Source organism: Lampetra fluviatilis, chromosome 19, assembly GCF_964198595.1.
Source record: "Lampetra fluviatilis chromosome 19, kcLamFluv1.1, whole genome shotgun sequence".
NCBI lineage: Eukaryota > Metazoa > Chordata > Hyperoartia > Petromyzontiformes > Petromyzontidae > Lampetra > Lampetra fluviatilis.
Window position 1 is genome coordinate 11,652,332 of NC_136293.1, and position 23,798 is coordinate 11,676,129.

The window sequence follows — 23,798 nt, forward strand, 5'->3', positions numbered from 1 at the left end:
CAACAACGGCGCAGTTTTATTTTACCCGGCAAAGCCTCGCAGACTCTCAAGGTGTTTTCACGAGGAGTTTCAGTTCGGGAAACGTGTTTAATTACCTGTGTCTATTTGCACGTGCGAGTGGAGCCTCATTTGAAAGTCACGTGTATGTATATATATGTGTGTTGCTTATGAATTAAATTATATAAGGAATCTTTTCCTTTCCTTCACCTTTCCCTCCCAGGGCAGAGCCCCAACCTCCTTCCCTTTCCCCTGTCCCGTGAGCAACTGGCCTTGGGCTATCGTCCGCAAAATATCTGTACCCCCCCCTCCTCTCAATGCTCGCTGTCTGCACCGGGCTCTTGTTCAATAATAAATACGTGAGAAAAAAAGTGAAACTAATAACTGATATATTTAAGAAACGATGAGAAAAAGAACGTTAAAAAAAAGCAATGCGCCACAAGGTCGACTGACGCCTCCGACGACACGGACTCACCGGTGGCGTCTCGCCGGGTCCGGCTTCCAGAAGTTTCACTCTCTCGGCGCTTGTTTGAACGCTAACGCAGGTGGATAGGTTGTGAGGGGCCACCAGCCGTGGGGAGCGGTGGTGCAGCGGTTAACGCGCTGCGCTACGAACCCGCCGACCAGAGTTTAATTCTCGCTCAGGGCCAACACTGGTGACGATTATCTGAACCGGTTCTGGGCCTTCCCTAGGTCGACTCAGCCTCACATGAGTACCTGGTGCAGTGGTCCGTAAACATCATCACTGGGGATACAAAGGCGGCCCGGACGTTGTATTGGCCACCCACCCCCTCGTGTGCCGTGCCGGCCTTCATAGGTGCTACTCGCTAACAGCACTTGCCCCAACAGTCTGTTAAAGGCTATATGGGGGATCTTTGTCTTTGAGGCCACCCACCCCCTCGTGTGCCGTGCCGGCCTTCATAGGTGCTACTCGCTAACAGCACTTGCCCCACCAGTCTGTTCAAAGGCTATATGGTGGACCTTTGTCTTTGGGGCCACCAATCCCCTTGTGTACCGTGCCAGCCTTCATAGGTTCTCGCGAACAGCACTTGCCCTACCAGCCTGTCAAGGCTATGTGGGGCATCTTTGTCTTTGGGGTCTAAGCCCCGTTGGCCCGAAGCCATCCACCGCATACGCGTCCCGTTCCTTCCCAGCCCACGGCCCTCTCCGTTGCTACGGGGAGCGGTGTTCAAGGCGGTGATCTTAATAGATGGTTATTTATAACAATCAACATAGGCACCGGCCAGGACAGAGCGTTCAAATGTAAACATGTTACAGTGTTGTGATTTTCCACCGTGTATTTTAAACACGGCGGCTGGGGGCGGGCTGGGGTGGGGGGGGGTGTTGGGCGAAGTTTGAAATAAGCAAGCGACATCACAGCACGCGCGCATATCTCTGAGGCTGCTCCTCGACTGACTCGGCTCGGGCCAGGGAAAAATCCGGCGACGTGACGTGATCGAGGGCAGGATGTGAGCCTGACTCAGTTCAGTTCCATGAAGAATCTCACAGGACGTGGTGCAACAGCAGCAGCGGCAGCAACAACAACAACAAGGATAAACAAAAAACCGTCGGACCTCTTGCTGTACATCTTTCTCACCGTGGTGGTGAAGACGACGAGGTGTGAGGTTAAATCGTCTTGCTCTGCATTGGAGCCACTCATGGTCTCCACGCACACTTACTAAGACAAATATCCCCCGTATAGCCTGTAACGGACCGTTGGGGCAAGTGCTGTTAGGGGACGCCTATGAAGGCCGACACGGTACACGAGGGGATCGGTGGCACTAAAGACAAAGATCCCCCGTATAGCCTTTGACGGGCTGTTGGGCCAAGTGCTTTTAGAGAGTAGCACATATGAAGGCCGGCACGGCACACGAGGGGATGGGTGGTCAACACCACGCTCGGCCGCCTTTGTCTCCCCAGTGGCGCTAGGTTCTCATTAGAGGCTGAGTCGATCTAGGGGAGGCCCAGGACCGGATCGGATAATCGTCACTGGTGTTGGCCTGGCAGCGGGAATCCATCTCGACACACGCGCGCACTGACACCAGCACTGCCGCACGATATCCAGATGCTCGTTGGGCATCGTTCGTTCCGTGACGATGTGTTTTGGGGAATTGGCCCAACTTTTGCCGCGTAGAAATTCACCATCCAGTTATCTATATAGCCTCGTGTCTCTTAGAGTTCTCTCCACTTTATACGGTAATTTTGCTGTGACGGTGCCACCTGAAGACGGAAGCTTGTGTTGCCTCCGAAACGTCGTGATTAAAAAAAAATTGACCTACGTGACTGTACCGAAAAAAAAACAAAGAGTATCCAATTATCTGTTAGAAACAAGGTTCGTTGCCCGAAACGTCGCCTGTTATATCATCTCTCCTCTGCAGGGCAGTGTTATTCCTGCTGCTCGGGCCGGCGCACCACCGCCAATGTAAATGTAACGCTTTATTTGTGTGATGTTCCACACATCAGTATAACAGAGAACGGTTTAGAACTATTACTTAAAACAAAACACAGTGGTACAAATGGGGGGGGGGGTGGGGGGAGAAGCGGAGGGGGTGGTGTTGTGACTCGTTGTAGACCGAGTTACCTCGGGGAGGGCCGGACCAGGCTCCGATCCCAAATTCCGCGCGGTCTGTGCAAGGTTCAGGATCAAAGCGCAGTAGCGCCACAACCGCCGAGACGGCGTCTCACATGCAAGCGTAGACACGTACGAGAGAATTATATATCTATACAGACATCAAATTTCGATTTAAAGCTTTCGTGACTGCAGGGATTCATCTTCTTGGTTCTTTCGGTAAAGTCACGTATTTTATTATTTCCATTCTACGTGACTTTACCGAAAGAACCAAGAAGATATACAGACATCCTTCAATATTCACACACACAGAACGGATTAAGAAATTGACCCTTTCGCAAACATTGAAACCGTTACTGTCAAATAATTTTAATGTCAATGACAAGCTCAGGGATTTACTTTTTTCATCACCGCCCCCTTCGTTTCTATCGTTCGAAAGGGAGGGGGGGATCACGTGGCTAAAATGACTCGGTGTGGTCGTGACACTTGTCCACTCGCCCCACCGTCGTTTTGGGAACATTTTCGGGTTGCCGCCGTGTGACGTACGCGGCAGAGGCCTCTCGCTTTGGGGCCCTCTCCGTTCCGCGGAGCGATTCTCCGTCCCGGGGAGGAAGATCTTTGCACGGCAGTGCGCGTGTGATCGGGTGGGCCTTTACGGGCGTGGTGTTTTGCTGGCCACCCCACCCCCCTCGTGTGCCGTGCCGGCCTTCGTAGGTGCTCGCTAACAGCACTTGCCCCTACAGTCTGTTAAGGTATATGTGTGTGGAGCCTTTGATGCACATCAAGCAGATTCATCTCGCACCCCGTCGCGCACAGTCACAAACTTCCATCATCTTGTTGATAAAGACGATTATGATGACTGCGTGTGTGGCTAGATAAACGCAGTAAATAACTTTTAAAAAAGACCGTAATCAAGTGACGTGCAGACAAATGAAGGTAACTGCTGAAGCTTCTCTGCTTGCAAATTCAGCGCTGGCCCATTTTGATGGCAATTAGTCTTCAGCGGAGTGAGTTTGAGACACCTGCCATCTCTCCTGCGCTCACGGTGTGCGTGTCGTGCGTGGCCAGGACGTCATCGTCACCGTCCCGAGTGCAGCGACGGTTGCTGACGCATTCGGGGGCCCGAAGCAAAAATTATCTTGTTTGTCCCAGCCCCCTCCCCCCCTTGATGTACAAGCTCCCGAGCGAGATGAGAGCAGAGATGTAGCCAAGAGACAGCAAGGGAGTGAGACGAGAGCGATGTAGACGGGAGGCAGAGATGGAGCGAGATGAGAAAGGAGAACATACAGACGAGACAGATATTTTGTTTAAATTCGAGCTGATGTTTGGTTCCCTCCTCCCCCCCCACCACAGTGTTTTCATTAATCTAGGGACACTTCATCTGCTTCAGGCTCTCTGACTTTAACTCAGTTTGCTTACGCTTCGTGTCACTGCTGCTGTCGGTACGATATCGTGAAGACGTTAGCGATGCTGTGCTTCGTTGGACGTTGTGAAAGTCGTTTTCACTTTGGACCCTCACGTCGGAATTCCTTCGGGCCTTTTGCACTGCCAGATACTGTACCTCCTCCTCCTCCCTCCCTCCTTCCCTTTAAAATCCAAACTCCATCGTTTACGCTTCTTCTCTCCCGAGGACTGACCGTCTCTCATTCGATGACGTGTGTTCATTTGTATCTTGCTGTCTCCTTGAAGTGTCGAGTTGGGATGTTCAGTCGTCAAGTAATCGTTTGCCAATGATCCGTTTCGATTGTTCGATTCAACAGGATAACGCAAACAAAACAAGGCTCCCCTCTCTTCCCGCACGTGCCGCTGTGGGGAGGTGACGGGGCGCGGCTTGGTGACAATGGCATTATCGTCGGCTCTACAGGGGGGTTCACACCTTCGCTAGCCAGAATGTCACGGTGGCAGCCACCAAATATTTAAACTCTTGGGCTCTTTCGGTAAAGTCACGTAGGTAAAAAATAAATTTATAGATAAGAAAAATACTATATTATTTTATATTTTATTTAGAAGAAATTATACATTATTATTATTATTTTCTACCTACGTGATAAAATAAAAAGCTAAATATAACTTTTTTTTTTTTGCCTACGTGACTTTACCGAAAGAACCAAAGAGTATGAATTCCTGCAGTCACGAAAGCTTCAAATCAACACCAAATGTTTTTAAAAAATATATTTTTATTTTATATTTTTGGTTTGCTGTCCACAATGACAAAGGCCCGCTGCGGAACCTTCGGAGACAAAAACAACGGCACGCGAATATCCGCCGGGCCCAGGCAGCCACCAATTTTAAAGCGCGTCTGAGTAATTGACCAAAAGGGGAAAAAACAGCAGATTCCGATGTTTTTTTAAGTTGCTTAATTAGCTGAATGAAGACGCTTAATTGGAGCGAGGACTTTTAGTTCATATCGATGGTTAAGCAACTGCCTTCAAAATCAGTTTGTGCCGTTCTCGTACTCTCCTCGTTCTGACAATTTAACTTGATACCCAAGTCCCCTACCTCAATTGTCCAACGTCTTGAAATGGTGCCACACTTTAGATAGATAATGTGCAGCTCTTGAGTTTATCACGCCAATGCTCGCAGAATGGCCTCCACTCGAGTGAGCTCTAAAGAGCCCCTCGCTAGAGAGTACTTGGCCTACTTTCCACACTAGCCAGACTTCTTGGAAGTGGATTGGAGCACCCACATTTTGCCCCACCGTACGTAACCTGCTCATGGACGAACCGAGGCAGAAGGAATTGAGAAACCTGTCCCATTGTTTCAAATGCCGCGCCGGGAGATCGAATCGGCGACCTCTGGATTGCAAGTCCAGTAGCCTGAGCATTACACCACGGGCAGCAATCATCGCATTGAGCAAGCAACGAACACAATAAAGTCCTCTCCCCTCTCCCACAACCACGTGACTTTTCTTTTGTATTGTGCGCGGTGCTTTCAGCACCACAGCGCGTGGATTTGTAACGATTTGTAACGTTTGTTTTCTTTTGTTTGCTGGTGACTTTGTGTATTTCATATTGAAATCGCCTCCAGTGCTTTTGCTGCTGGCGGCAATAAAAGTTGTTTAAAACTCAAAAAAAGTCTCCCCTCCCCCTGCCCTCACCTCATCTGGAAGAGCAACCGGGTTGCATAACCTGATTTATCGGCGAGAAAGTGGCACTTTCCCTAATAAAGTAAGGTTTGCTCGATGTAGCACAGATTTAATCCGGTCCCCCTTGCCCACTGGGCACCGAGTGGTTTTAAACATCATTTTCTTAGAATTTGTAAAAAAAAAAAACTCCGATTAATTTGTTCAAAAAGTCTGCTGGCATTGGGCAGCTGTGCTCAACAGAAACCAAAATGTTTACCGTGCCAGAGGCTTTTGCAACGTCGGGTTTCACTCTTGCAAAGGGTGGACGTTGGGTCATTCGCCCGCCCGGACACAGACCTGACCAGTGCTCTTCCTGGCCAGAGCCATGGCCAGCGAGCACGGGCTGCTTTGGATCAACAAGCTGCAAGCGGGGCTTGTCATTGGGCTATTAATGACAAGAGGCCTCTGTTATTTTCTACATAAGCAGTGCAGTCTTCCTGCCAACTTGTGTGGCAAATGTCTTTTTTTTCATTTTTATTACACCGGTTTTTTTTTTACCTAAATATTAAAGTGAATGACTGTATTTTGGTAATTGCATTCAATTCTTAGTGATAATGACATTGGTTGTAATGTTGTGGTTCATCCCTCAGGCTTTTAGAGGCAGGGTTCCACGTGCTTGACCGGGTGAAAATTGGTGTGAGTTTAGTCTCTCAAGTGACCAGATTCAGGGCCTGAAGTGGAGATGAGTCATCAATGACTGCTACCCGAAGACCCATATCACATTTGTAGTTTCACTTATTTTGTCTACCTTACAGCTCCGAGACTTAAAACAAACACGCATTGCAGGGTATATACAAAGTGTGCCCATAGTGTGAATTTGAAAAAAAATCTTTTGACATTATTTTAGAAGTCGTTACCTTCTGCGGCCGTTCTCTGAAGCTCCGGACATTTATTTATTATTCTCAGACATAATGCCAATTGCATGAGTGGTTATGTTACAGGTCCTGCAATTTGCTTCCTCGTGTCAATGCTGACAGAAGGGTCTCTACTACGATGGAGCTTCAGAGCGCCCCTCTGGAGGGTTTTTTGGCCTACTCTTCCATCCCGGCCAGATGTCTTTGGAAGAGGTGGGAACTTTCCTGCCCGTTGACTTGATGTGTACCCAGGCGGGGTAGTGAAAGAACTTGCCCCATTGTTTCAAACGGTCGCATCAGGAGATTGTAAATCATGTGTGTGTGTGTCAACCTTTGCACCGTGGCAGCAACCTAACATTATTGGAATATACAATAATTATCGGGGGGGGGGTGGAATTAAAGACACCATTGCAACTGTCAAGGTCACAAGGTGCCTGTAAACAAAACCCATAATTACAAATGTTTGTTTTCATAAAATGTTAACAAGCGAGCGAGTATGTGCGTGGGTTATGCTGTTTGCTCTGAAGTTGAAATGGGGAAGATAATGTTCAAAAACAACTACTTGAATTTATGCCCTTTTAATGTGGCTAATCGCGATAAATGCGCTGTTTATGTTTTGCAACGGGCTTCATTTCCGCGCAACGCAGGAGAGAAATTGTATGAAATGACATGCACTGTATGAAATGCCTGACTAAAGTAAACACTGGGAAATGGTTCGCTTCAAAGCCGCGAGTGTTTGCCGAGCACATCACGGCCACGACCTTGCCATCGTTTTGACCTCCGCGTGACCTTTCTTGACTGTCGAAGATGAAATTTCATCTTGTCCGTGTCTTCTGTACGTCGCCCGTTTGTCGGCTGTCTCTCTCCGTCGGTCTCTCCTCTGGCGAGCCGCAGGAATTAGCGCGCGGCAAAAAAAACTTGGCATTGGCAAAGATTGTATTTCGTCTAGACAGGTTATTAGCAGAGCCAGGAAGGCTGAGCTGTTCCGGTTTTGGCAGAGAGACGGATTATCGCCCAGTGCATAGGAAATCGTGCCATTATATAAAAAAAAGACAAACCCCATCTATTAATGCAGCCCCACGTAAATAATTCGTTGATGTCTGATAGGGTGAAAGATTAATATAAAACTTGCCTATATCTCAGAGGCGACTTAGCATTCAAAAATGCAACCAGAGTGAAATTTGTTTCACTCTTCCGGTCAAAGTGAGTTGTATTGTTGCGTACGTGCTCATCTCCTGTGTACAGCCGTGAACCAGCATGGAATTCCCACATGCCTATGGCGGGGGCCAGATCAATCCACGAGATAACCTTGACAAGTTTTCAATAAAGCCGGTACTCGTTTTATAAACTGCGCGGCTGGGTTGACTCTTGACCTGGATTTTAATTGACCTGGATTTGAATTGACCTGGATTTGAATTGACCTGGATTTTAATGAGCTATTTTAATTTATTGCGATACAAAAGTCGCCGGTTTGATTTCCTGGCGGGACTGTTGAAGCAATGGGGGAAAATATCATCAATACACCCCCCCCCCCTTCTCCGAGTGTCTACGCAGCACTAAGGATGGTGGCGTACACCATCGTTAGTTGGTCGACAAGTGACACGTGGTGTGGTGGGATAAAATATGGGTACGCTGACCGCTTCCAAGATATCCGACTGGCGTGGAAGAGTAGGCCAAAATCCCCTTTTAGAGGCGCTCGTTAGACCTTCCGTCACTGCCAGCAGTGACTGAAGAATGAAACTGCAGGGCGGCACTTTAGAATGAGCCACTTTTAAGTTATCAGGAGCGCTCTTAACCCAGGTGCAGCCAGAATGAGCTACCAATGTGAACATTCGGAAAATGTTTACACGGTTTATATAAATTTGTGCTGTGCGGGCAGGGTTGCCAACTGTCTGGGTTTGACCTAGGACAGTCAGGAAATGTGACATCTGTGTTGGGAGTGGAGTGGGGGGGGGCGCAGGATTTGATTTGTCCCGACATCTGTCAGTGGTATTGTGTTGAACTTCATCGCGGTGTGCTGCTCAGTTTGACAATCGATCTCGCGCCGTAACTGATAATGATAATAATAAGCGCGGGGTTTGTCCCGCAGACAAGGTGATGGGGCCTTGTTTTGTGAGCGAGCTCGCGGAACGCGCAATGGAGCAGTGCCCTGCAACTCGCACTGCGCTAGGTAAATGCAGATGCAGCGGGGGGGGGGGGGGGGCACGAGGGAATGCTCTGCGCAGCCCCCCCCCCGTGTGTGGACCTTCGCTCGCCCCGCACCCGACTCGGCCCAATCTTTCTTTGCCCCGGTTTTTTTGGGGGGAGGGCAGCAGGGGACGTTAAAAAACACGCGAACAAGGTGGGAGTCAAAAGGGGCCTCCCGTGGACAAGGGATTTATTTCATAACTGCAGCAATTTAATCCACTTAGCTTCGTGTTGGCGTGGAAGGTTTAGGGCGACGGCTTGAGCCGACAATGGGTTCTACTTTACGGAGCACGGTGTACAAATTGTGCCACCCCGTGTGTGCACTGTGGCTCCGTGTTTGTTCACTGATTGAAGATCGAAACTAATCGCTCAAGAGTACAAAAGTACTAATCGGGGATTTAGCTTTGGCCGATTTTCAAACGTGTGGAGAGATACACGCGCACCGAATGGCACGTACAACCATCTCTATCGTTTCGTGCAAGTTTACTGAGTACGCAAACGATCCGCTTCGTGTTATATTTGGGACAAAAAATGTATAAGCCAGACAGAAAAATGCGAGAATCAATCCAAAGAGAGATTGAAAAAAAAACAAGACGAGTATTAATTTACTATTGAGTCGAATCTCTGGGGGAGGTGGAAAATAATTTGCACTCCTCATGGCCAACAAATTTATATTTCCACAATAAAGTCCATGCTTTAATTCCGTTATGTAACAAAACAAATAAGCAGACACCATGTCTCCTTGATAAAATATATACTTAGTTTGCGCGCGGCTCCAATTTACTTGGCTCAGTCGGAGTTAGCCACAGAGGGCACGACAGATTTCCCTTTTCTCATTCCTGTTGCTCTGATGCCGACTTTCTTGAGGGCGACATTACCACAGAAAACTGAGATTGATTGAATGACATCTGTCTCTCGACCTAGAAAATAAATCGTTTTTTTTTTAACACAGCCCATCAGCCCCAAGGCCTTCTGGGAGTGAATGCCAGCAGCATTACAGCAGCATTCTATCTATTTCATTATTATATTCTACACACCGAGAATAATTATTGCGTAAGATATATTGCCGCGTAGGATCAATTGCTGCGTCTGATCTAATCGTTGTCTAACACGAATTATTTGGTGGTGCTGCGTTGACACTGGCGCACGAGCACAATAAACAAAACAAATGTGTCAATAAAATTGCCTTAAATTGTTATTATAAACGGTGACTTTGCGTGCAACATTGTTTGAGATCTTTCGTGAAAGATCATCTTAATAGCAAGGGTAAAGTTTTCGTTCAAGTTTTCTCCGTATGAAAAATTTCACACGGCGTGGTGGGTTTTTTTTGTTGTCGTCGTAAAATGTGCCTCAGAGTTGATGAGGTTATGAGAAATAACGAGAAGTAATTTCGTGACAAAGCCTGAACGTTTATGCGACCGTTGTTTTGGCAACTCAGCCAGGATGGAATTCAGACTTCAAAGTCCTGGGCCCTGTGTAATGTGGTCGGGGTAGTCTCTTGTTTTGGCCATCAAGCTATGCATGTGGCCCACGCCACTCGTTTACTGACAGTGGATTGTACTTGGCAACGTTTAAAAAAAAAGGAGTATGGGTCTGTTATGAATCGCATTTCTGAACTTTTGGAGTCGAACGCGGGGGGAAGAAATTTGAATAAGGCAGCAGTAGTTTAAGTTAACAGCTGTTTTTATTAAACAGGCTCTCGCTCAGCAGACAAGGGCAGGCAACTTGGACCATATGCAAGAATGGGGTGGAAAGAAAATCACATGCACACGCGTAGGCTAAGGTCCCCCGTACAAACTTAACAGACTGTAGGGGCAAGTGCTGTTAGCGAGCACCATAGAAGGCCGGCACGGCACTCGAGAGGGTGGGTGGCCGGGACCACGCCCGGCCGCCTTTATCACCACAGTGGCGATGTTTACACACCGCACCAGGGACTCATTTGAGGCCGAGTCGACCTAGGGGAGGCCCATAACCGGTTCAGATAATTGTCACCGGTGTTGGCCGTGAGCGGGAATCGAACTTGGGTGGCCGGGTTCATAGGGCGACGCGCCACCGCTCCCCACCCACGCACACGCACACACGCACACGCACGCACGCACCCGAACATACGCGCACCCACAATGAAAACTTTTTAAAAGGAAGCATTGGCGAGCGGCGCGCAAAAAAAACGTACAAAAGCATACACAGAGACCCTCGAGACAAACACAGGCCGATTCAGGAGCTCACAAAGTACACACGGAAAGAGCGATAGGTGATTTTGAGCGGGGGAAAAACGAAATACTGTACAAGGATTTCGTGTTGCTTTAGAACCATACCGTACAAAATCTATACAAAAACATGTGTTTTAAAAAAAAACTCTCTCTCGAAATATTTTACAGAAGAATTATTAGAATATGCAACGAAACAAAAACGTGCTTGCTTTTTTTTTCCTTCAAAAATCCACAACGGATCGTCGTCTTGGTAAAAGAACACCCTCACTTGGGCCATGATTTATAAATAACACACTGTCCTTTAAAAAAAAAACATTTAGACAAGGAGTAGCAGAAGAGCACACACAATGCACAGAAACTTGCTTCAAGCATCCGTACCTCACAAAAGTGCAATGTGTATAGTTTATATTCAATAAAAAAACATTTTATTGGGTGTACACAACCAACCAATTATTTATCAATTTTCCCTCTCCCCCCCCCCATATTAAAATGGCCAAATTCAACTTTTTGCCTCCCGCCCCCACAGCCTCACAGGCATTTTAGATTACCTGCGGAAAGTCTGCTATATATATGCCAGATTCCTTGACGTTTGTATGATCGTTAAGGCAACCTTACCAGCTTACCAATACAAACTTGCTTGTGCGCGTGAAATAGAAACTGCGCACACGATGGGCAACACCAAGCCATTAGCAGAGTCCCCGCATTTGATACGAGAGCTCTACAATCTACTTTTACTTCCTTAGCCTCCCTAAAAAGGCCGGGGGTTTTGTACCAATATTGCATAAGCTCATGCTATAGCGCACTGCTCTCCATAAAAGGGAGCAAAAAAGTCCGATTATTGTTTAGAACATGTGCTTGCACTTACTGCTCGAAGCTGTATGTAAACTAACCAAAAATAGCACGTGCTTGAAACGTAACACTGCACGACAAAATGTTTCCGAAACGAAATCAGGTCATCCGTGCGTCAATATTTTGTATCCATGAAAAGTTCACTATTTTGGCACTATTTTATTAAATTAAGTTACACGCACGCATTGCAATGAACGTAGGATCATATCCGTACGTAATTTCTCAAAATCTGGACGCTTTAAATTTCGATTTAAAGCTTTCGTGACTGCAGGGATTCATCTTCTTGGTTCTTTCGCGAAAGTCACGTAGAAGGGAAATAATAAAATAACAAAAATAAAACATAATAAAATAAAATTCTCACGACGTTTCGGAAAGACAGCGTCCGAATGTTCGGACGCTGTCTTCACCTGAGGACGGCTGCTTGCGTTGTGGCGAAACGTCGTGAGAATTGTATTTTATTCTGTTATATTTTTATTATTTTATTATTTCCCTTCTACGTGACTTTACCGAAAGAACCAAGAAGATGAATCTGGACGCTGTTTGCCACCCACAATGAACTTTGCCAACAACTGAGATACTCGCAAAGGGAGTGAAATCCTAGAATGTTTGGCTAATGATCTTCCGATGGCCATGGGTTCTTTCTCCGATGCTGTAAACTCACCCTGCACGTGTGTGCACGCACTCAGCTTTTAAACTCGAAACACCAGTGTGTCGATGCTTCAGGTAAACCTACTAAAGAATGCCCTAGAAGCTTTCCCTAACATTGGCCTGTGCAACATTTAAACTGTCACGGTTTCCTCAATCGAGTGATTGCGTCTGATTCAAATCGCACGAGGAGACAGCCAATATAAGCATCGTAAAGGTCAGAGATGGAGTAATGGAAAGTTATTTTTTTTCGGGTTTTCATCAAAACTATATACACCAGTCCTATGTGTAACATCGGAACAAACTTTTCAACAAATCCAACCCAAAGGTTTGAACACCATAATGCCAAAAACTTCCTTATATGACAAGAAGTACAACGTCCTCTCTTCCTGCTCTCAGCACAAAGCCACGAACGTGACCTCTTCAGCGTAGCCCCAGCTTCGGAAATTCCTTTGTACAAAAAAGTGGCACTGGGCCGAGTCTCATCGCGTGCAGTCTCTCCTCGCACGGCCAACCTCAAAACGACGATCCCATCTTGCCTTTGGAGGTGAGCGCCTGCTTGAAGCGCCTTTTCAGGTCTTGCATGTTTGGCGACTTTGGCCGCGGGATGACGAGGCTGGCTTTCCTCTTCTCGCCGCCGGTGCCGCCGCCGCCGCCGTTACGGGCACCGTTCCCGGCCGCCTGCCCCTTGCACACCTCGCGGAAGAGTCCCAGGAAGGCCTCGGCGACGCCGTGGCAGCTGTCGGCGGCCGAGGCCTCTCGGTAGAACGCGCAGCCCAGCTCGTTGGCGAGGTGCCAGCCCTCCGACGCGTCCACCTGGCGGGCGTGCAGGAGGTCCGTCTTGTTGCCCACGACCGCCACGACGGGACCCTGCGGGAGGCCCGCGCCGGGCGAGGGGGCCACGGCGGCGGGCTGGCCCCGTGCGTGGCAGATGCACTCGTAGAGGCGGCGGATGTGGCGGAAGCTCTGGCGGTCCGTGACGGAGAAGGCCAGCACGAACGCGTCGGCCCAGAGGAAGGAGCGCGACACGACCTCGTGGCAGCAGAGCGTGTCGCCGATGACCTGCGCATTGGGGGTTGGGGGGCGGGGGGTGAACGAGGGGCCACGTAAACACCGAGGTCTCGAGCTCCCCCTCCCCCTACCAGGCACAAACAGGAGAGCCAATGTGGTGGTGCGAACGTCCGTTAAGTTTAATGAGAGCCCAACGGATAACCCCCGCGTGTATTTCGTGTACTGTGTGCGGTGTTGCCGTGACTATACTAACGGGTGGATACCAATTAAAGGGAAAAGGAGCAGAGGAAAGCAGCAGAAGAGATGGAAGCAGCGAGACAACGTCTTAGAATTCGGAGGCCACTATTGGACACGAATAACATTGAGGAAAAGAAGGAATCGGAGGAAATGAGTGAGGCTTTTTCCCAGCCAGTGGGTAGACACAGGCTAGCAACAACAATGAAAAGAACGTGCAGTGTCATCCTGCAGTGGTCAAGCTATCGGCAGTGCAGCCTGCACCCATGAGCCTGACAGCGGCTCCAGGTGCAGGACTACAAAGTGGGCCTACAAAGCTCGCACGGTTGGCTACGTAGGGTGCGAAACAGGTTCAACATTCCATAATAGAGATGTTTAGGGTTAGATTGCGTAAATTTAAATGCGTCGTTAAACCAGCCACCACCTGACAGCCAACAAGTAATGGTTTGTCACGTAAAACAGAACATGCCAATTAGTATAGCACACCAGTATGTTGGAGATTAAAACCACAACATGGATTACTCATTGGAAACCTTGCTGATTGGCTGTGTCGGGTGGTGGCGGGTTTAACGACACATTTATATTCACTCCATCTAACCCACAATCCTCTTATGGATAATATGGGTCGCGAAAGCCTTCGTGTTAAACTAACTACAACATACGTATGTACATTATACAGCGGCCCAACTGAATTCCTTGCACAAGGGCCCATGCTAACCACCATATGCTACTGCCATGCTGCCCATGATTTGCTCATTAGGGTATTGATATTTGTTTATCGTAGTTTTTGTGTTTGGAATAAACACCATCGCTATACATGGCAAACAAGCTGGGGCCCACCACATTTTAGCAAGTGAGACATTTATACCACAGCAAAGGACAGCAGAGCGCACTTTCCAACCCTATCCATATAGGATTTTATAGGCAGTCGGCTGTTGTGCTTTGAACCCCTTTTTCTGCTGACAATAAAACAAATGCATATTTAATTAATTAAATTATTATTTTAATGATTATATTTGAGAATCGGCGTGTGGAAAATGGATGGGGGGGAGTGTGGGTGTGTAAATATCTGCAGCCTACCGCTAAAATGGATAGGGTTGGGAAGTCTGTCGTGGTCATCGTGAGTCTGAAAATTCCTCACCGCCACAATAAGTTTGCCGGTCGCCTTCGACTGGCAACGATTACAATATCTTTGCCGTAGTCACAACATCCTGCTTGCTAAGACGCGAGCACGCTGCTGCGCCCTCAGCTTGCTGCCACGAGCGTTTTTCCCCGGCGTGTATTTCTTCCACAAAAACACATCGATATTGGTTTATCGTAGTTTTATGATGGGAATAAACACCGTAGACGCACAGACGTCAACAAGACGGGGGGGGGGGGGTGCAATATATCCGGTACAATGAACGGCTGACTGACTGCCTCATCGTTCCAGAACATCGGCTTCGTCTATGCTTTACTGGACGTATTTTTTGTTATATATATGAGCGTTGCAGGACATACGGTAATGTTACGACCTGAATATGTACAGCTGGTGCATTGAGCCATCGTCACTGCGTTATACGAGCACCGTACGATGTTCGCACGGTTTCGACGTCACCGAACCAAAAAAAAGCAGGCACTGCCTACGAAATCCCCTCCCGCCCCCCCCCACCATTTTCCTACCACATTTGGCGAGCGGCAGGCTCCCACTGCGTCCTTGCCGTTGCGTAAGAAGCTAGGCCCCGACATTTATCAACGTCGCTACATCCCATCGCATTTACCTTCGGAGCCGCAACCCAGATCTGTGCACAATGCGCGCCATTCATGCGCTGCGACCGGGGCCACGGCGGTTAAAATCTGGTTGACCGTGTCGTGTGCCCAGCTCTGAGCAACTCTATTGGAACCCCGCTGTGGGCCCTTGTCACCCGGTGTCCATTTACTCGTTCAGTAACAGTGAGCAAGCCTACGGACAAATCGTCCGGAACGCCGCCCCATCTCGTCCAATTTCAGAAGCTGAGCAGCGTGGGTTGCGGCTGGCGATTTTACTTGGATGGGTGACAGCCGTGGACACACACGTTGCAATTGAGCTGCAGCGCTGTGAATTGGGCAGCATAGGGCGGTGCAACAAAAAAAACTGTTGTACTGTATGTCTATGTTCCCGTGTCTATGCTACCCCCACCTCCGCTAACCCGCGCTGTGCGATATGTTGAAGCATGGTCGGATGATCCCCATAGCCGGCATGGTGCGGAGAGAACCTAATCCAAAAGTGGATTGACAAAAGGGCTAAACAAGAGTGGCTGGTATTATAAGAGAGAAGTGTTGTTGAGGTCACAATGCCACATCTTAATGAAGCACTTCATAAACATTGTGTGTCTGTTATTAAATGAATGCCTGCCTCTATGCCTGTGCTCACTCCTTTGATTCGCGCCAACAAAAACACCTCCCGATGTTTTGCTGGTTTTCAAATTAATTTGCATGCAAAATTAATTTCCTTTTTGGGTGTCAGAAGAGTACTAGGCCTGCCAATGAAAAAAATTGTGGTTTCAAATCATAACCTACTGAAATACTGCTGCCTGTCACAGGAACGTGGAGTTTTCAGAATGGAATAGAAGGGGGCAGTGTCCAAGTTTCATTTCCACGTTTGGGCACGGGGCACATGTTTACTTTTTTCTTCTTACAGAAACTGCTGAGCACGATATAAAATGTACTTTACAGGAAGGTGTGTATGGCTTGGATGGCAGCCCTATAAATATGCTGGCCCAGTGTGCGATGTTCTGTAAAAGCGGGGGTTGGGCTGGGGGGGGGGCCTCACCGGCCCGAGGCTGTGCACAGCTAAAGTATTGTCCAACCCAACAACGCGCTTTGTTTCAGTTGCAAGTTAAGCCGCCGCTGCATTGCGGCGTTGGCCGCGGTCAAACAGAGCCCTTCTTTGTTTCCGACGCAGCAGCCGGTCCCGTCTGTCCGCGGCCAGGTGTGCGGGACTTTCTGCCGGAGGTTAAAGTCAGAATTTGCAATCTGCGCATAAATAAATGGGCTCTCTGTAAGAGGCCATTAACGCTTGCCAATCGTATCAACTTAGCGGGGGGGGGGGGGGGGGGGGTGGGGAAATGTCCTAAATTGCTGCCCATAACAAACTTTTAAAACGGGACCTACTGCTCAGATTTCCGCGGTCGTGCTACGTGTCGGTTGGGGGTCACGTGCCACGTGACGGTTGGGGGTCACGTGCCGCATGTCGGTTGGGGGTCACGTGCAGCGTGACGATTGGGGGTCACGTGCCATGTGTCGGTTGGGGATCACGTGCCACGTGACGGTTGGGGGTCACGTTCCGCGTGTCGGTTGGGGGTCACGTGCCGCGTGTCGGTTGGGGGTCACGTGCCGCGTGACGGTCTGCGGGACGCCCGACGTTTTTTGCCCCGACCTCGATTCGGTTCGCAAAGAAGCTGTCGCGCCGGGGAGCGTCTTTGAGGACGAGATTTGGGAGCGAACCGTCGGACGTCGCGCCGAAACATCACGCAGTACCAACGCTGAAATACGTCGGAGAGTTGTTTTTCCTTTTTAAAGGGGTCAGTAACCTGCGGACCCGGAATCGCGTGCACCTCTTTAAGGACTGCTTCGTGACCATCATCTATTCATGACCACCATCTCGTATTCACCAAGGGCATCGCGGCTCTTGAAATATTGATTTTTTTTTTTTTACCAAATTCGACAAAAAAATGTCTCTTATTGTTATTGTGGTCGCCGCCCCTTGCTATATACGATGACACTGAAATTGTCCGGGATGCGTGTTCGTGTCCGTACCTGGACTCCAGGTGTGTCCTGCATCTGCAGCAGAAGCTGCTCTCCGTCCACCTGTACGTGCCTTGTGTAAAGGTTACCTTTGGGAGTGAACGACAAAAGCGGCCGATGAGCATCTCTGTACATGTGTCAATCGCCACACAGCCAGACATTTATCTCAAAATGTATTCAGTAACGGAGTACAATGTATCAACAGGTTCTGGAAGACGTCGTTAAACATGCATCGATCCATCGTGAAATGAAAATAAAGTGAGAGTTTGCGTTTAGCCGCTGCGACGCTTTATTGTGACTTGTTGTACATGTTGGATCTTGAATACTGGTTTTTGAATTGTGAATGTGTACAAGAGCACATGTGTTATTCCGTAGCTTTGTGACCTGGGTCTCCCTTGAAATTTGAACTTTTGTTCTCGGTGAGCTCTAACCTGGTTAAATAAAGATTTGATGATCATGCCGTGGATAGAGTGTGACTAATGATGATGAATTCTTGCACATTAATCTCTGCTGTCAGGCCCAGCATGTAAAAAAGTGTCTTTAAACAGTCGTACGCTATCACCAAGCCACGATACCGACTCTGCGACGAGAATGGCAAGAATGCTGTGGCAAGCATCATGGGGGTAAGTCGACAAACTCTCCGACTCTTGCAGCCGCGAAGGTAAAGGCCAGGCCTGAGGAGCCTGCATCAGTTGGTCAGGTCCTCCCATGTCCATTCTGTCACTGTCTAGCCCAACGATGTTGTCACCATTGGGCTATCGACTTCATAGGTGCTCGCTAACAGCACTTGCCCCTACAGTCTGTTAAGGCCATACGGGGGATCTTTGTCTTTGAAGGCCATTGACGATCGGGCTGAGACCACCAACTCGCCTGTTGAATCACAGGCGTGCGGATCACCGCAATGCTGTGACGTGTCACGTCACGTGACGGTTGTTTCAGGTCAACTGCCCCCGGTGCATTTCTCCGCGAACTTTTAGCGTCAGGGTGGCGCGGCTTTGCGTTCTCAAACTCACCGGTGTTGGCTTCATAGTCCCCGATGAAACGCTTGGTCAGGAACCTCACCACCAACGCTGCGGGAGAGACAACACAAGCGAGGGGCACACGTCAGGAGGGCGCCGGACGTGCATCGCAAGCACCTGCGCAGAGTCGGAGCTCGATCCAAGCACAGCCGCTCGCAAGCTGCGCCTACCGCCGCGTCCTCCGTGTTCATCTCCCCCCTCTGACTTGTGCCCTGACTTGCGTCGGCGATCCGGCGCACGAACTTTGCGTGCGTCTCAGATCGGATTAAACCATCATCATCATCTTCTTGGTTTTTTCGGTAAAGTCACGTAGAAGGGAAGTAATAAAATAATAAAAATAAACATATTATTTTATTACTTCCCTTCTACGTGACTTTACCGAAAAAACCAAGATGAATTCCTGCAGTCACGAAAGCTTTAAATCGAAATAAAACATCATCATCATCGTCGTTATTATCGTTATCGCCGCGTTGTAGATAAATCGATTAAACACGCAGACTTATTTTTCTGCTTCTTTTGCTCGCACTGCTCGACTTTTGACATTCGCCTCCCATCGTCTCTCTCCGTGTTCCTTCCCCGCGCCCACTCTGCCACGGGGAGAGTTGCAAGTCGGCATGACCTTGCTCAATTCGAAGACACTTATTCACCGCTCATCTCATGCACTCCTCGGTAGTGCTGTTTGTTACTGGCTGCTGAAGCATTATGGGTCATTTGGGCACTGTGATCAGCAACTGTTATAAGAAAAATAAAAGTTGCCGATTACTAAAATGTAAGTGTGCTTGTATCAGAATTTGTATCGGAATTTGCTTATAGACATTGCTATCAGAGCTGTGGTTACATCGGTATTGTCATGTAGAGTGGAAGGAACTTGCGTTTGCTCACTTCGTGTCAGATTCTCGCTAATTAACCGGTTGATCAATGTATAGATAACCGGATTCCTCCAGTGTAGATACATATCCTGATTCTAACATAGGCATGAAAGTAGTGAATCATTTTTTTAAGGTCTAAAAACCTCTGTGTCTCCAACCACACTCAATACACGTTAAATAGTCTAACACCACTCTCCCAATCTATAAGATGCGGGAGCCATCGCTTTCACAATCGGCTGTTGAGTATGCATGCATGCATGCACGTGGGTTGAACTTCTTTCGCACCGTACGTAGCCAACCGTGCTAATTCGAGAAGCGAGAATCAAGTAAGAGATGGTTCTTTAGAAATCCGTGGGCGTATCTCTACGTGGATCACCCTGTATTAGTATTATTATGCATGAGTATAATAATAGGATTTTTCCCCTTTTTTCTGGCAACAAAACTGAAACCTTTTTACAAGGATTCATGTCTGCATTACCCACAATACTTGCAGTCGAAATGCAAACAAAAACACACTGATAATATATGCATTGTCCTTGAAACTGATTGGTCCACACCAATTTCGACTGCAAGTATTGTGGTTAATCCTTGTAAAAAGGTTTCAATTTTGTTTGCCAGAAAAAAGGGGTAAAACCCAATTATTATATTTTGGTACTGGCAAAGTAGGTCTAATGATGTATTCATGAGTAGTTGGGTGTGTGGGAAGACGTTTGGAAGGTGTGTGGGTCGGGCTGTGTGGGCGAGTGGTGGTGGGGGGGGATAAGCAGCTGTGATGGAACAAGAACTATGTAGAGTCAAGGGGGCCCATGAAGATAATTGAAGGAGGCGGTGAGTGGGAGGAGGCATGGCATATGGTTTGTATACCCTGTCAAAATTATGGAGGGGGGGGGACAACTGCTCTAGTTGGTGGGATACATGCCATGAGAGACCCTAAAGATCGCAAAATGATGGAAAGCATCAACCCTCAGTGATGAAAACGACTCTAAAGACACAACCGCTCCATGTGACTGAATCGCTCGGAACGCCGCCACGGCCACGACACACGTCAGAAGCGAAGCTAAGCCGGGCTGGGCCTGGGAAGCGCTCGTACAGGCGACCGCCGCCGTGCATGCAACAGACGTGATGGGCTGCGGGGCTACTTTGGCAGCAAAAGGCGAGTGCAGAAAAATAAATGTCCGTACGGTACTATGCTCCCCATCCACACGTCTGTGCTGTCTGCCCTTCACCTGTGAAATATCCCTCACGACCGGCATGATGCGAGGAGGCCCTCATCCAGCAGTGGATTCAACAAAAAGGGCTGTAAATGTGCACACCTGCATCCCCTCGCCCCCCACACAGACGCAGGTGATTTGTGCGTTCACGTTTTTTTAACAACGTTTATTACCGTGCGCTGGCGTTCAAGATGACCTCAGGTCTCTCAAATCGCATTCTCTCGAGAGGCTGACCTGGTCAGGCAGCTCAAGCTCAGGTCAATGTCACGTGACCAAAGTTCGATACATTAAAGGAGAGGAGGGGAAAAAAATTGAAACTTATTTAAATTGCCTATCACAAAATCGCTCCGAATGCGCACGATACCGTCAGATGCTGGAATCTAAGCTCGGTTAGGCCTCGTCAGTGCTGGTATAGGTGACTAACAGGGCTTGCCAGGTGTGGTAGGCGTGATGCTACGAGGTGTGACCAGCATAGGGCAGTGCGTGAGTTTTCTCTGGGGCCCTCCCATAGGAAGTTCAAGTTTATTTTGTCTAACCGGGTGAGAACTCCAGAGACCAGGATGAGACTCATTTCCATGAGTGACCCTGGGGCATTAGTCTGCCATTTGGGGAGCAACGTCGCTGCACTGCGTATCATCCCAATTGAGTAATTTACGGGGAAATTTTAGAATTTTGACAAAATAGGACGCTGACGCCGTCAGAACAATGGCCTGCTCTTGCGAATGGCGTCAAGGGATGGTTAACACCCACCGTGAAGCAGGCGGTGCGTCGTGTTCTTATTATTATGGCCATTACACAGGCGCAGTAATAACCAGGGCGGCCGCTGGATTTGAACCGCGAACCTCTGCAACGACGCGCGGCGACCGCGCTCCAGCTAGGCCGCGTCACTGACCCCCAAAGCCAAACCACTCATTCGCGAAAGCGCTAAATCATTCCAAAGTCGGTTAAAATATCGACTCAAACGGTGTTAAAATCGCTACAGCTTTCCTTCGTAGAACAACTGCTGTACCACGACTGTCTGTCACGAAGCTGTGCAGTCAACAATTCAAACAATGCTGCCCATTGTGTGGCACGCTACACCGGCGGCACACCGGTAAGCGTGCTCATGCAGCCGATTTATAAACCAGAGGACAACGCCGTACACAGAGGACTGGGGTACAGGCGGAAATGTGAAAAAGGGTCTGGTTTGTGAATATCCATAGAGAATAGAACGGCGACCCATCGCGGTGCGCAAATAGCTGCACTTGGTGCAGGCGGCGAGTTAACCACACGGCAGATTTGTGGCGGTCGGCGATGGGACGCAGTGCCGTGAGTGTGCCGGTCGCGTCCAACTCTGAACCCGTCCCGAACACCCGTGCGGTACGCGACCTTGCGACTCTCACCCTCTCACTCACTAGGACACTCACCCACTCACTCTCTCACCCCCTCACCCTCTCACTCTCTCACTCTCTCACCCACTAGGACACTCACCCACTCACTCTCTCACCCTCTCACTCTCTCACTCTCTCACTCACTAGGACACTCACCCACTCACTCTCTCACCCTATCACACTCTCACCCTCTCACTCTCTCACTCTCTCACCCACTAGGACACTCAGTCACTCACTACCTCACCCACTAGGACACTCACCCACTCACTCTCTCACCCCCTCACTCTCTCACTCTCTCACACACTCGGACACTCACCCACTAGGACTGTCACGCACTAAGACTCTTACCCATTAGGACTCTCACCCTCTCACTCTCTCACCCCCTCACTCTCTCACTCTGTCACCCACTAGGACACTCACCCATTTACTCTCTCACCCTCTTACACTCTCACCCACTCACTCTCTCACTCTCTCACTCTCTCACCCACTCACTCTCTCACTCTCTCACTCTCTCACCCTCTCACCCACTCACCCTCTCACCCTCTCACCCACTCAGACTCTCACCGGTCTTGCCGACTCCCCCGGCTCCCAGCACCGCGATGCGCACGTCCCGCGCCGCCCCCCCGGGCGTCTCGGGGCTCGCAGGGCCCCCCTGGTGCTCCGCGATGGGAGCGAGGTACGAGTTGGCTCCGCTGCCTGGGCCAGACATAGCCGCGACGAGCCGCATGGCCCGGGGACCTGCCCTGCCCCCTCCTCTCTTGCTCCCTTGCCTTGCCCTGCCCCTTGGCTTGCCCCCTGTCCCGCCTTGACCTCCCCCTCCTGCCGCCGCTCGCCTCCAAACCGCGACCGCCCGCGACGCCTCCGAGCGCCCCAAGGTTGTCTTGTCGTGAGAGAATTCCTCAACTTCTGTCCAAAGTTCCACTTCGTTTTATCGTAGTGCCCGTGACACCGCCAAAACCGCAAGCGCCACGACTCTTCACTCCTTCCCACGGTGGTGCATTCGGCGCCACTGTCCACGGACTTCTTTCCGCCTTGAAGACGAAGAACAGAAACGCATAACAAAAAACAGGTGTCTCGTCTTTCTTTTTTAACGCAGCGCTTCTTTGCCTAAATTAAAACGCGCCGGACGAGCGATGAATTCGCGGCACTCGCTGTTGCGAAGCTTTAAGAAGAAGAAGAAAAAACGACTTTATATGGCCGGGGATCGATGATGACGACGGCGGCGCTAGATATGAATTGGCGACGTTTCGCCTTCTTGTTGCTGAGCTAACTTTCACGAGTAAGTCCGGCACAGCCACCACCCCCAGCTCCGATTGTTGTGAAATGTGAGGCGACGGGAAATGCGTGGAGCTGCCTTTAAGAGGCTCGGCACACGGGGCCCGCCTCTCCCCCTGTCTCTCCCCAGCCAATGGCTTCTGCAACTCTCTCCTCCCCCACCCACGAGTCACGAATCCAGTTCCCCTCTGCTTGCAAGCCACGCCAATTTACGGTGCTTAGAGTGAGCTGGAAGCGCAAAGCGCATTTGTGTACGCGAAGCAATCTTAAATATGGTTTGTTTGGAGGGAGGATGGTTTGAGGAAATTCGGTTCAAACTAGTTGAGGATTTCAACATTTTCAGTCTTGAGCTGTATCATCTGCAGAATCGTCGCGTAATTGTAACTGACAAGTATGACACGTGTTTGTGTTTTGCCGAATGCACAGCGCACATTTCATGTATGCATGCATAGTCACGTCTGTTATTGACCCAAGAAAGCCTCCCCGAGTTTCCAGATGCTATGGGGGGGTGGGTGGGAGGGGGGGTAGTGTATCATGGGATGTTTAGCCAATGCCATTAATTTTGTTCGTGTCATTGTTTGTCTTTAACGTGGGAGGAGGAGACCGACG

The 23,798-nt window shown here is 49.2% G+C and overlaps 1 protein-coding gene across 1 annotated transcript; it reads right to left on the reverse strand.

Moving 5' to 3' along the window:
- Positions 1-10,332: 10,332 nt before the first annotated feature.
- Positions 10,333-23,240, reverse strand: RASL11A (RAS like family 11 member A). Its single transcript, XM_078865068.1, has 4 exons — positions 22,479-23,240; positions 18,459-18,515; positions 17,458-17,534; positions 10,333-13,497 (listed from the first exon to the last, which is right to left on the reverse strand). The coding sequence occupies exons 1-4, from the start codon at positions 22,639-22,641 to the stop codon at positions 12,952-12,954; spliced, it is 843 nt and encodes a 280-aa protein (XP_078721194.1). The 5' UTR covers positions 22,642-23,240; the 3' UTR covers positions 10,333-12,951.
- Positions 23,241-23,798: the final 558 nt, after the last annotated feature.

Coding starts and splice junctions, on each gene's coding strand:
- RASL11A (XM_078865068.1), bottom strand. CDS start 22,641: ATGCGGCTCGTCGCGGCTATGTCTGGCCCAGGCAGCGGAGCCAACTCG. Junction 17,535..18,458: donor GGACTATGAAGCCAACACCG/GTGAGTTTGAGA, acceptor TCACTCCCAAAG/GTAACCTTTACACAAGGCAC. Junction 13,498..17,457: donor AGGACACACCTGGAGTCCAG/GTACGGACACGA, acceptor CCCAATGCGCAG/GTCATCGGCGACACGCTCTG.